Below are 14,412 nucleotides of genomic sequence, written 5' to 3'. Positions count from 1 at the left end.
TTGATTTCATTGCAATCGATTTAAAAAAAGGGGGACTACCCATGGGAAGATCAATTTTAAATTTGAGGGAAGACTTCTAACATTTAGTTTCTAAATCAATTGGAGGACACAGTGAACTAAACTATATCAAAACATAGCAGGAGCTTCAGAAGGTACATCAGAATGTGTACATGCACTTTCTGCCATTTTTCATGGAAGGAAAGTTAAATGGTATAAATGGTGGAATGGGGGGGGTAAAGTCAAGGAAAAAGAAACAAAGTGTGAGAAATGGCTGACTTGACTCCAAACATATATAGCTATTGTGCTGTCTTATCAACCATCATGGTGCAAAATTGCTGTTAATGAGAATGCTTTGTTAGCATTTGAGACAACAATGCCCTCTACAAAAAAAGTCCCACCTCTGCATGAATATAAACACAGCCTATCAATCAAATATAAATGCATCATATTCCTTTAAATGTGTTTCCTTTACATGTATTCTCTCTTGTAGAAGATAAGATTGTGTTTTACAAAATGAGGCCCAATCCAGTTAAATGCCTAAATTCCAGCCAAAACCCCTTTAACATGCTCTCCTTACAAGCCACTAAATACATTTGTGCAGCACCACACAGTATCAAATTATTTCCAGCTATGTCTTTTGACAATAACTGACCAAATCCAGCTTGGTAAGCTTGCTTTGCTGATACACTGTATCTAAGCACTTTATTGCTTATAACATTAGGAATATGGCCATCTAAACACTTATTCTAGTAGTTAGGTAAGAAGTTGGAAGTCCCCCATAGTTAATCCAAAATAAATATCAAATCAAAATAAAGAAACCTCTAAAAAAAAGAATATTTAAATCATTCCATAGAGGAGGAATTCATGTTACATTTCCAGCATTTTTCCATATTATTGGTGGATTGCAAGAAAGTAAATATGTAAGGACCCCTATAGAAATCTACTTTTGAGGTGGTTAAGAAGGTTAAAAGAAAGACTGCCTTTGACATGTTAGCTGAACTGCACCCATGAACACATTTTTCTGTGTAAAGAATCTGTAAAAGTAACTAACAATTTGCCAAACCAAATTACTTCACATTCCAAATTTCCTTTCCTTACGACGACCTTCCAAAAGGTAAATAAAGATAGCCGAAAATCCCAGCACCAGGTAAGACTTTGCGAGCTGAACGCTAACCACTGAAAAAGGCTCCTGTTGCTCAGCCTAGAGAGTAACTACACCTGCCACTATACGTTTCACATGGATACCGTCTTGTCGAGCGCCGTGCAAATGGAGGCATCCTTCCCATCAGCACAAAAGCAGGAAGTGGGGGAAGAGAGTGGGTGAAGGCTAGATCTGCAGGAAATGACAGTGTGCTTGAGGAGGAGAGAGGAGCCCTGCGCTGTGATAAGATGAGACACCAAGCGTCTCTCTGATTCCTGCTGCAAACAGAGATCTCCTTCTCATTCCAAAAGGTCCTGAATACATAAGAGCACAACAGGCAATAATCAGTATATAGACATTAGAAAAAGGCAAGCAAATACACGGATATGGGGGCAAAGACTATGATTTGTGCAAAGACACATGTTCTAGACCTGTAAAATATATGTATGGTTAATGTAAGTTTAATTCTGTTGATCAAAACAGTGATGTACCTTGTAAATAATCCTATTTAATGTTGTTTGCAGCACAGTTTATCGTCATTTTATAACAGCTGCAAAGAGAGTGAGGGTTAACGAGGTGGTGCGATCGTATTAAGAGTCCTACCTCATCTGAGTCATCATGGAACTCAATCTTGGCAGGTGCCGCTACATTGGTGTCCAATGGCTCATCCACACCCTCAATGCCATTGACCTCTGCATTGTGTTGCAGGACAGAGTACCTGTGTACCAGGAACCTGTGGAGAAGAAGGAAGTAGGTCCTGTCAACATGGAGCAGGGTAATCCCCTAACACGTACTGAACAAGACAGCATCTCTTGATGGGACCCTACATAAACATTATGAAACAGCTAATTGTTTTTCTATTTGTGTAATTACATCAAGCTAGATATATGTCAGGTCTTCTTTGTTTCATTACGAAAAGAGAAAATGCATTACTGAAGATGTCCATAAGCTGTATTTCATGTGTAAACTGAACTTTTATTCATCTTGAAGCATCTCAGCTTAAAAGTCTTTGTTAAAGGTGTCTGCATGTTTAATGTTATCTCGTGAGGTAATGACCAGGCACGACAGGCTCACCTTCCTCCGCAGACATACTTCTTCACAAAGAGAACTCCTGCCGCAATGCTGATCACCATAATGACAATTACAGTGGCAATGATGGGAGCGGAGCTGGAAGGTTGGCTGTCCTTCTGTTAAGGGATAAAGTTAGAGAGAAAGACAGATAAATCTCTGGTGACAAAGTACAATTTTTTTACGATTAACCTTGATAACTCTGCATGGACTCACCAGCAGCTCTGGGTCTATGAGGTTACTGACACACTTCCTGCTCAGGTCAATCTCCTTACGCACAGGCTGTACTCCCCCCTCGCACTTATCACCTGGAATCTTCCGGTAGCTGGAGACGAAGTATGAGATACACAGATGTCATCATCACTGCAATCAGTCCTACACTCCTACTCTTACTCCAACAGCGGTATTCATGAAAACAAAAATAATTTCTACTCTTAGATGCGATTTTTTTATTTGAAAACATGGAAGTACCCTCCCTATCATTTCCTGTAGATGAAGTAGATGGAGATCTGGTAGCTGTGGGTTTGCAGACATGAAGTGAACTGATGGGAAAGTCTTACCCATTGGTCTGCAGCTGTTCCTTCTTGCCGTAGAGGCAGAACTCCAGCACATGGCCCTTGAGGTCAGGCTGCTCCAGGCACACTGAGCTATTTTCTGCACGGTAGTAGCCAAAGTCACTGCGAAAGAGCCACAGCAATTTAATGATGGATGGCACAGGTACGATAGATAAACATACCGACCATATACTTGATAAAATGATAATCATGTCACCAAATTTAGTGGCAAGGAGGAAATCAATCATCAAACTGAAATGATCCATTAATGACAATTTTAAGTCAAGGATGAGGGCAGGGTGACATTTGAGGTCAGCATGGAGGGAGGAGTTGGGAAAAGGGGCCTACCAGAGGAAGTCATCCAGAGTGCATGAACAGGGTGTATGCTGTTTGTTGACTGTGTAGTCCCTGCCATTCCAGCACACGGAGTCTTTTCGCAGCCTCAGGAACTTCTCCTTGTACCCGAGCATGCATCCATCCTTGGGATCACTGATGTCATCAGAGTGAGCCAGCCACTGCACATAGTCATTATCCTGACCTGAAAGACGAGACATGAGTGTGAATTTTTTGTAAAGCAACCACTATAAAGTTGTGACTTTTTTGTAAAGCAACCACCATTAATAAGGCAAATTAATAATTGCAATTCATTGCAAATAAGCATTTGGATAACTAAATATGTGAACATTTATTTATCTAGACGTGTGTGCACAGTTGACAGAGACATTTTTCATTAGCTTGACTTCAAGCAGTGCTGACTTACAGTCCCGTGTGAGAAGCTCCCTGAAGTCAATGGTGATGGAGACCCAGTACTGGCTGAGGAAGGAGTCCCGGTAACCCCAGATACTGACATTCATGGAGCGTGCTCCTGGCTCCGATGCCAACCCAGTGAAGAAAATTGGATCATTGGTGAAGTTGTACACATGCCAGCACTGACCTTCATCAGTTGAGAACCTACAGAAAAAGAAACCCACATACAAGTTAAGAAGTCACACATACACATACAGACACACTCACATCAATGAGTAGTAAACTCAGAATAATGACATATGAATAAACACATTGACATTGAAATTGCTTTTATGAATAAACTATTATGAGTTAATATTTAGTGTCCTTTAAAGCCTTTGTCATTTTTGTAGTCTTCAAAATAATTAGAACAGTCTAGCACTTTTCAGTGTTAGAAGCCGATTGTTGAATTGTCCTTCTCAGTGGTCACAAGGGACTGGTGCTCACTTGATGGTGGAGATGGCCTCATTACTGTGCTCGACAGCCACCAGCAGGCCCCCAGAGTCCAGGATGGCATAGTGGTGAGGGCCAATCAGTGCCTTCTGCCACGAGTATCCGCCGTCATCCGACACATACACATCTGGCGTCATCACCGAGATGGCGTCGCCCACACTGCCTGTAAAACAAGTCACAGGGGGCAACAGTGGTGAGAACAAATAAACCGTCTTGGATGAACAAACACACACTAGCACAGTGTAATAAAGATAAGCACGAATTCCTGGTCACGTCTTATTTGTTCAGTAAAAAGGTAAACACTTGATAAGATCAGGGCTTGGTTATTCATCACCCATGTAAACGAACAGTTTGCCAAACGAGTTGCAGCGGTAACCAAGTGGCAACGAATACTATTCCAGGAACAGTGAGTGTAATATTGAGTTTAGTTCAATGAATGGCCGTACCGTGGGCCAGAATGAGTCCCACTGCGTTGGGCTCGCTGAGAGGCAGCATGGGCACGTTCAACTTCATGGAGGTGCTGTATGACGCATGGATGTGTAGACTGCACTGCAGGAGGAGATACAAAACCGAGGTCAAAACACGCGTGCAAAGACAGATAGGCTAGTGTAGCTACGTATGTCAGTTATCGGACGGTGTCAAACATCGCCCATTCTGTTAAACAATCAAAATGCTAAGTTTAATAATGGATGACCAATCTATAACTCCAGTTGAATAACGGATTTACATGACAATGCGAACGTTAGCCAATAACACACACCGCCCGATAATTAACACCGTTACGATATGGGTTATCACACACAAATGATGTGCTGCTGATGACATATTATGCCCAACCTGGACCCTTCACAGGGGGCATCATATACAGAGTGGGACCTTTGTGCCCCTTACCTTCTCCTTGTCTGCAGCAGTGGAGTCACACTGGCTGTTTAGAGGTTTCTGAAGGGGAACCCACTCTCCTCCCTGGTCAAAGGACATGACACTTTGAACGGACCCATCTACAGGACACAGGAGAACACAGTGATTGAATGCATCTGACAATATAGCATTTAGATTAGAGTACAGGTTTAAGTGATAGCATGAAACTATAAACTAGCAAGACATACTGAGGGGCAGTCATGATTGAGTGCGAACACATAATCAGCTAAGAGAGGTTCCTTAAAACAGATTGTCTGTCCTCTATCTTGAGATAAGGTCTCCTACCCTCAACCAGAATACTGGTGATGAAGACTCCACGGAGGGAGGTGACATTGGTGAAGTCGGTCTCGCCCCCTGTGGTGGTGTACAGGTGGCGCTCTAGTGACTTTGAGTACACCGTGCCACGATTGTCCGACACATAGATAGTACCGTAGCCTGTGTCTGAGGAAGAAAAGAAAAAAAGAGAGAAATTTGTTTCTGAAATTGTTTCCGATGTGGCAAGAAACTTGAAGAATATTCCAGAAAAAGGGGGAAGAGGCAGACTTACCACCCGGGTCATCCACATGCATGAACACCATGTCGTTGTTTGCAGCCAGTATAGAGTAGAACTGCTCATGGCCCACAGCGGGAAGCTGGGCTATATTCCACACCTCTCCCTGGTCTACTGACACGTGAATCATTCGCATGTTGCCTTGTGTGACCTACATTAACCATTAAACATATCCTTTCACACATACACATACTGCACATACAAAAAACAGCCAGGGCATTTTAATCACATTTTGTGTCAAATGGAATTCATGTAATGTAAATGTGAATGGCACGCATGGTTAGTAAGAAACAAAGCCAACACAACTATGAGGAACTTACAGTTTTAGTCATGATAGAGGCAAAGAGGAAGCGTCCACCAATTCCAAAGGAGTAGATCTTCTCACCAATTGTTTTACTGGTTTTCCCATAATCTGACGTCTTTCTCAGCACAAGCATTCCACGGTCATCTGAGGAGGGAGAGAAACCGAGTTTGAAAGAGGAGGGGGGGAGGGTGTGATATTTGCATATGCCTAACAAAGCTAAACAACTTTGCAAAACAACTTTGAGAGAAACCTGCCACAAGAACTATCGCCTGTATTTAAATAGTGTACTCTTTCAAAGACTGATATATTATGCCAACAACCACTTCTCCTCTGAGACCTGCGGTATTTATAGCAGCATGAAAGAATGAATGTGTATGTGAGTTCACACTTTATTCATCTCACTCACAGCAAGATCCATTGAGATTGGTGGTGAAGAACAGGGTATTGTCCATCCCCCTAGATGAAAGAACATGACGAAAGACGGTTACAAATATCTTTCATATAAATATACATATGGCCTGTATATGATACTGGGCTCAGCTAAAAGTAAGAACGTGGGGAGACTATCAAATATGAGAAATTATAGCAATGCGCTTAATCTGATAGTGTCCGCATTCTTCAGTTACAGTAATTTGATCATTGTAAGCAAAAACCACCATGTCAGTTCGGAAACACATAATTAGACACATTAATAAGACAAAAGCTGGTCATTTTGTGACAACTTGTGGTTCTATAATTCCAGTAAGGAGAATTTTGTGTTACATTTCCCTCTTGCAAAAAGGCCTCTTGCAGTGACACCAAATGTCTTGCCATTTCCTTCCCTCTGAGCTCAGAAGAACTTTCTGGCATCTGTGTGTTGAACGCGGTCAGTCACGTGATGTGTTGTGTTTATCACTTGGGTGTTGGTGCAACTTTGCTCTGTTGAAACTCACACACTCAGCAAACTGGTATGTTTGGTTCCAGAACTCCCACCTTAGTTAAGGCTTCGTCTGACCTATTTTCCCTCATCTTGTGTTGACTCTTGTTTGATCCCCATCAAGGTGAGCTCCAATAGACTAAGGGTTCAAAGTCTGATACACATTGCATTTGAAAGCCCACTGAGGAAGTGAGGTTCAGTGTGTGTCTGTAAATTCGCCTGACAATACACTGCAGTCATATCGAGCTGCACCGGATGAGGTGGCTCGAAACATAAATAGAAGATATGTGGGGCAGGGTTCTGCCAGGAGTTTTATTTGACAGTCAAGAACAAACACATTTCACACATTTGGTCAGGGCTCGTTCTACTGAGCACGGAGTGAAATTTTAGAGGAGGATTTTGGTCAGTGCTGTGGAAATCTATCCACTAAAGCCTGCAGATGCAGGGTGATTTTGGCTTGTCATCTCATGCCTGTGTGGCAACTGAAAAGCGAAAGTGGTGGCCAACTACAGCAGGTTTGATGCCTCTTACCATTTCACTAAACAGACAGTTGAATGGATCATCCTCCAGTCTGAACCAAAGTTCTCCGACAACCACAGGTCATGCTGAAAAACACAGTGATGTTAGTAGGCCACCTGCGTGACAGATCACACTGGTCAAATAACCCTAACTCAGTCACAGTAAATGCAAATTAGAATTCAGATTCGTGTGTCCACAGACTATGACTGTTAATCTCCCAAACAATCGCTAAACATAACTGACAAAGCTAAAGCGATATTACAAGGAAACAAACTATGTAAGAGGATATACAACTATTTAGACAGGTGTGGGTAAAACCCTACCTTATTGCTTATGACAACTAGAACGTTGGGCTCATGTGGGTTGTACATGATCTGCACCATGGGACGAAAGGGTAGGTCCACATGGTTGAAACTGTTGCCAGAGTTTGTTGAAAGGAAAATCCTTGACCCTGAAGTTCCCGACACATCCCCAGTGAGAATCACCTGAGCAAACACAGTATTCGAAAAACTTTAGCTCAGCTTTTCACAGACAACCACATCTGACAGTCAAGACCTGGTTTGCATAGGTTTTGAATAAACAAATATAGTATTTAGATTTTGCATTTGTAATGTATCCAGAAACTGGGGTCACAGTTGTAACAGTGACATCATGCATTCATATTGTCCATATTTGAAAAAAAAAAGTAATGATTCAAAATAATTGATTTCAAAATATTTGAATTTATATTTAAAATGTATTTATATTTGTATTAATATTTGAGATGTTTAAAGCCATCATAACAGGCTGTGTGCTTACTACAACATCCTTACCTTCCCACAATTTTCAGGACCAATAGCAATGCCAAACTCTGTTTGAATGAAGGTGTTGTTGATGAGCTCTGTTACATCCTGGAAGGATTTCCCATAGTTCTCACTAGAACAAGGGCAGACAGCAGAACCAAATACCATAAACAAAAATAGACTGCAACAAACAAGTGAAAAGTATAAATATTGAGAAACAAACATCATGGAAAACCACTCTCTAATCTACTTTCACATCTCACACTCTCCTTACCTTCTGTAGAGTTTGGACTGACCAAACCTTAGCATGAATAATGGAACCTGAAATGTTGTCAGAGCCAGAACTACCTGTGCGGAGGGAACAAACAGCACCATTCAGACAAGGATTACAGAACTTTCCAGAAACAATGATGTCAGCTCAGTAGAAGGTTTATGAATTTTCTCCCGGTAGTGCAATGCCTGCGGGTGAAGTCATGTCTGCCCCTAGAGATGAGTTCTATGGCAGTGGCACCGCCAAAAAACAGTTTGCTAACCTCCTATAACAAGTAAAAAAATAAGACCATGTGTAAGGTCTATCACAATAGACTCAGAGCATCTTTAGGATAATGGGAAGCATCAAGAAAATAGAATGCTAATCAAATTAGCAGCAGGCTATTTAAATCCACATGGGGAACCATCATAGTTCCCTTAATTTCTAAAAGTGGAACACACCATTTCCTGTCTCTGCACAATGAAAACTCAGTTCCCGAGAACGCAGACCTTTTTTTTCTCGAGGTAAAGGCTCACTTGCCTTCCTCTTCTATACTCAGTACAAGGGAGAGCCCATGTCCTGAGAATTAACACAGTGGTATAAACTATGCAAAAAATGGCAAGTCTATCTTAATGAAGGTCAAGTTGACCAAAACATTGTTTCAGGGCCAATCTCGGTGGGTTTCTCTTGTTAACATATTTTAACCCAGCATCTGAACCCAACTCTGAGTGGTGAACATTGCTTGCTTTTTCATTATGTAGTCTTTTAGCAGAGGGAAGGAAAGACAGCAATGCATACAGGCCGAGTAGTGGAAGGGGCTGCTTGGCTAGTAATGTTACTAAAGCACCATTTTCAGTGTTTTGCACTTTCAGAGTCTGTTAAGTTCAATGAAGCCACTTGTTTTACAAAACAGCTCTATACAAGGCTGGCTGCCTCAGCTTGTCTGTTAACAACTCTCTGCCATGTCCTCCTCAGAGAAGTCAACATAACACACAGCACACATTTACGCCCATGGCAAAATCACCCAGGCGGGCATTCACCTCTGCAAGCTGAAAAACACTGCTTGACCCAAACAAATCAAAGGAACCACTAATGTCACCCACTTAGCATACAAAGGTACTGCCTCTTGATAGAGCACACTAGCTGTAAGTGGTGCCTTGAGAGTCATTGCTAGGCCAAGGTTGTTATGCTTGGTACTCCCTCAGAACAGCACAGGGGAATATGGGATATGTAGTCAGACTTTTAAAAGGACCTATGACACTCCTGTTTACGTTGAAGGCCACTTGCATTAAAAACAAACTAAATCTATATCTGTGTAGTGTTTCACCAAATGGCAAACTTTTAGGATCATAAGTGTAATATAGGTGACAGATCACCTTTACTTTCAACTGACAGTCTTAAAAGAGTGCTGGATAAATTGAAGGCAGTATTTTGACATGGGGTGTTCACAACACAATGCAGCCTTTGAAAGAGATGCACCAAACAACATCATCTGAGCAATCTTGTGATTTCCCAATCAAATCAAGCCAATCATGCCTTATGATGTCACTATATGGAGTACTATTTGGTTAAAAGTCAAAAAAACTAAAAACATGGCGTTACATTTCACATGGTAGACCATTAAGAGCACTGACCTACAAGACACTGAGTTGGCAAACCTGTTCTATCCTGGGGCCAGCATAGTTGCAGGTATGAATGAGAGGCTATATTGCACTTTACAATGTAGTTCCACAGCAAAACCTGAATCTGGAATTTAAAATATTGACTCTTATCCAGAGCCTAATTAGTGAAAACCAGCATATGCTTCATTCTAAAAATTCCTTTGGTTCCATGTGTTGCCAAGAGAAAATATATGGGGGGAACTGAGGATAAATGTGTAGGAACTATGTAGACTTTGAGAACTGTGTGCCTGGAAGAACAGGCTCCAATTACAGTCACATGTTTAGGGGAAAATAAAGTCTGTTCACCAAGAGCAATGATCTAATACATTCTTTAAAGAAGGCAGTACAGGCTCCATGTAACATTTCGGAGCTGAGCAAGCACAATGAACCAATATAGAAGGTGCAGAGCTGAAATAAAGAGACTGAATTGAGACTTGTGAGCAAACTTACTCCAGTTCCATCGCCAACCCATGCGAGGGACACAGATCCACTCAAATCGTTGAAGGAATACTACAAAAAATGAAAACAAAAGTGTTAAACTGGACATGAAGCCTTGGTCAGTTATATTTGAGAAATGATGATACTTTTAAAATTGCAGTAACCTAAGCACTGTGGTTTTAAATACGATGACAAATGGCACTTATAGACCAATTTACTTCAGTGGTATGGGAGAAAAAGTATATTTATCAGAGCATTGTATAATTGGTATAGTATTTTGTCCACCTGCATTTTTTACGTTAGCACAAAAACGCTTTTTTTCTAAGGCAGAAAACAACTTTATATGTTGCCTTCAGATCAGTATTTGGGGAAATTTCAGAGAGTCAGCTTCTGTCACTTTCTTTAGATACTTCTTTTTATAAAAACTATCTGCTTCTGAAGAACTCAAACAAGACCATGAGTTCATAGAATATAGAATTGAATATAGTTTATCTTTCTTGTCATCGCACAAGTACAACAACATTAAGTTTGCAGCTTCCTTGCTCTGTTATGTCATAATATGCATACTATAAATACTACATTTATAAGATTTTGTAAGACATTTTGGATAAAAGCATCTAAACTATAAGCATACACTGATATGTGCAACACTTCTAGTTATGTGCTGTACTGTCTTTTGCCAAAAGGTCATAATATGCATAACTAGTAATTTTACTTCCTCATTCCTCAAATCCCTTTTCTAGTACAAGTTTAATGTTTCTCTTTCATGCATCATCTTTGGCATTACTGTGCAATTTGAGACACAGACTTTTGGTATGAAGGGCACCACTGAAATCAGTATTCAAACATCTTTTTGAGCCAATCCCTGGCTGAATTATGGCCGTGGGCTATAGTCTTTGTTGGTTTAAACTGAAAAGAGAATTTGGAGGGAACATTCACCTTGACCTAATTAAACTACCTCTTCACTCCCATGCCTAAGTTTCCAACTTAGTTTACGAATGAAATCCAAGTAGAGACTCATGTCCTGTCCATGACCATCAGCATCGAGTTGTTGAATTAGCCTTTTTATATCCCTTTTCCCTTTAGTCAACAGAACAATAATACTTTATCTTTGTCTATCATGTATGAATAAACCACTGGGCTAAAATGTACTTTAAAAAAATCTAAATTCAAAATCAAGAGCAGTCTTCAGGGAGTCTTCTGCATGCATACATACAACATGGAGAAGTAAATGTTATCTGTATAACCAATATTGGTAACATTTCAGAAACATGTTTCATTTCATCAATATAACAACAGAAAAAATATATATAAATTGATGTTATCAAAACTCTACACTCATCTGTTACTTAAAAAAGAACGGTCTCTATCTATGTCTACGTATTGTCCTCAAGTGAACCTATTGGTGGAAAAGGTGGCTATTTGTATTTTACGCACAATATATATTGTTTAATGCTAACATAATGTGTTTACTTGAGGGGTGTTTTATTGACTCAGTGTTTTACTACTCTAAACATGGCTTGACCAAAATACTTTCAATTTCTCTCCGCTCTCACTGCGTCAGTTACCCTGAATAAAATACTTAAATCCTCTAATCTCCTAAAGCAGGCCTGTTCTAATTTGTCCACCACCATACACACATTGCATAAGGAATGGCTGGCTGAATATGGTCAGACCACTTAAAACACATAAGGGGAAAGATCAGGGAAAGTCATTACTCTTTAATAAAGAATACGGATCTGACCCATAAGCTCACTGCAAATTGGCATAATGAGTTTTACCTTGATAATCAGAATAATGAAAAGAATTTAGTAAAGGCAATAATGTGCAATAGGCAAGAGGACAGCCAGACTTCTGCTGGCTGAAAGCTCTAGATCAATTCTCTACCCCGTGACAAGAGGCCTGTTCTGTATGTTGTTACACAAGTTTATCCAGTGCAGTGAGTTTTAACCATCTGAGTCGCCTTTGGTTAAGCCATGGACTGCATGAGGGGCTGTGTTACCCCTAACGATTTCTTCAATCTGTTGTCAACAACAATTACATATCACTGCTTACACACATATAAAACCCGACTCAACGCTTTTGCCACCTTTAATAGTGAACTGTGTGTTCATTATTAGGCATTATAATCTATGTCTATTTTAAGGAGAAAGGAGCGAAAACTGTGAGCTACTTCTTCCTTTAAACTCTTATTTTCCAATGAACTTTGTACCTTTGAAAAAAAGGAGTGTTAAAAGTAAGCAAGCAAGGCCTAGAAGACAACAATAGATAAACAACTGGGCGCTGTGTGTGCGAATTTCACAGGTGCATGAGCAGTGACTTACGCTATGAGTGTTGTCGGCTAACTTGCTCTGATAACCCTGAAGAGCATTACAGGTGTCTCCTCCTTGATCGGTGCTCCTCTTGTTAACTTTGTGTCCAAGTGATCTTCTTGCAATGTGGTGCTGTCCCAGTTGGGAACTCTTCGCAAAAAACGATAGTGAACGAGATGACTGTCTAGATCCCTCTCGAAAATCTACACAAAACACCACGGGTAACAAAAAAACTAAGAAGCAGCACCGCAGCCTCCCCATTGTTGGAATTGTGTTTAATCCAAACAGGGTGATGAATCAAATGTCCATGAAATGCTAATAAATTGTAGGTCGCTCCAGCGCGGCCGAAGATGTCATCAACAAAAACACAGTTTTCCTGACAGCGGGCTATCTGATCTGCTCATCGTAGAGACGGGTAGAAGCCTACGTTTCGAGGCGACGCGCTGATGCCCAACTCGAATTCTTGAGATATTATTAAATTAAATGAATTTCCGATTGTGCGAAACTATATTTAGCAAGTCATGCTCATTGGATAAACCGATGAAAATACGTAAGGTAATATTATGGTTGTATTGTGTGTTGAAATGGCCCTTTAATACGAGTCCCTATATTAAAACACAAGACTGCACCTTGGAGGCAAGACGAAACGATTGGCTGTGCTCATGTGACACGAGATGCTCTTTTTCTGATTGGTCTGTATCTGGGTTTGGGTGCACAGGTTAAATCAGCTCTCAAGTTTGGTTGTCCGGGACCAAATCTTGTTTCGTGAGAAGCGTTTACATAATTAAATCATACGCAAACCTCAAGCTTTTGCGCCGTTGGACAAGTGCATCACTTGACAAATGTAAAATAAGTTTAGAACAAATAATAATAGTCTCTTATAATTAATACAAAAATTGTCATGTGAGTAAAACTATTAAAAAACAAACGGTCTAATTCAAGTTAATATAGGCCACAAAAAATAAATTGCACCAAAATATGTGATATCCTAGGCTACGTGTTCGTCCATTACATACAGCCAGTTCAGCTTCTGTGGCTGTATAGTCTCTGACGTGGATGCATTCTAACATCTGGCCTCAGTGTCGTGGTATAGCCTACGCTTCCACGGATTATCAAATGTTCAGCTTTATTAAACCCAAACAGAGAGTGCACTCTCCCTAATCCTGATTCAGCATGTATCCTAGGCTGGCGTCTGACTAATCATGTCTTATTTTAAAATGATAGCACCAATGATAGGACAGTTCTTCTGAATCAAAAGCGATCCCAATTATACATGGTAGACATCAATTAACCTATGACCTTCACGGAATTACTTTTATACCCAGAGTGATACGTATGTATTTGACTGTCTTTTGTAGCCTTATAGCCAGAGTGATATTTACTCAGTATCTATTATAGACAGTAGGCCTACACAGTTGCTACACATTGCTCCATACCTCAGTGTGCTCACTGGGTGAGTTGTGAAGACAAGGTCTGTAGGTTAAGTTTATTCTGTCAAGTCTGTCATTCAATAGCATGTGCTGACGTGAGCCCTTTTTAAAAATCATTTCTGGATTGCGATGATTTAGGAGTGGTTTTTATTAACCGTTGGAGGAATCACATTTATCAATTAGGAATCTCATTTATCTATTAGAGTCTGCTTATTAGATAGCCTACATGCATGTGAGTTGATGTAGGGTCCTGCAGCAAGGATTATCCCATGACTGTTCATCATGTGGTGTGAAAAAAAGAGAGTGGGATTTTGTGTCACCCATACTGCC

General features: G+C 40.5%; 1 protein-coding gene across 1 annotated transcript; it reads right to left on the bottom strand.

Moving 5' to 3' along the window:
- Positions 1–1,326: 1,326 nt before the first annotated feature.
- Positions 1,327–13,185, bottom strand: sort1b (sortilin 1b). Its single transcript, XM_080832232.1, has 20 exons — positions 12,665–13,185; positions 10,353–10,412; positions 8,266–8,339; positions 8,022–8,124; positions 7,533–7,694; positions 7,222–7,295; positions 6,181–6,230; positions 5,791–5,918; positions 5,468–5,621; positions 5,206–5,361; positions 4,894–5,000; positions 4,449–4,551; positions 3,997–4,165; positions 3,524–3,714; positions 3,112–3,301; positions 2,770–2,886; positions 2,426–2,534; positions 2,216–2,328; positions 1,745–1,874; positions 1,327–1,455 (listed from the first exon to the last, which is right to left on the bottom strand). The coding sequence occupies exons 1-20, from the start codon at positions 12,911–12,913 to the stop codon at positions 1,441–1,443; spliced, it is 2,454 nt and encodes an 817-aa protein (XP_080688358.1). The 5' UTR covers positions 12,914–13,185; the 3' UTR covers positions 1,327–1,440.
- Positions 13,186–14,412: the final 1,227 nt, after the last annotated feature.

This window comes from Sprattus sprattus, assembly GCF_963457725.1.
Source record: "Sprattus sprattus genome assembly, chromosome: 2".
NCBI classification, from domain to species: domain Eukaryota; kingdom Metazoa; phylum Chordata; class Actinopteri; order Clupeiformes; family Clupeidae; genus Sprattus; species Sprattus sprattus.
Note: the sequence above shows the minus strand (reverse complement) of the source record. Positions and strands in the feature narration are given on the sequence as shown.

What these genes read in the sequence shown, in the direction of transcription:
- sort1b (XM_080832232.1), bottom strand. Translation starts at nt 12,913, where the DNA reads ATGGGGAGGCTGCGGTGCTGCTTCTTAGTTTTTTTGTTACCCGTGGTG. An exon ending in CAATCTCAATGGATCTTGCT is followed by an intron (nt 5,919 to 6,180) that starts GTGAGTGAGATG and finishes CTCCCTCCTCAG; the next exon opens with ATGACCGTGGAATGCTTGTG. An exon ending in CACCAGTATTCTGGTTGAGG is followed by an intron (nt 5,001 to 5,205) that starts GTAGGAGACCTT and finishes TGTGTCCTGTAG; the next exon opens with ATGGGTCCGTTCAAAGTGTC.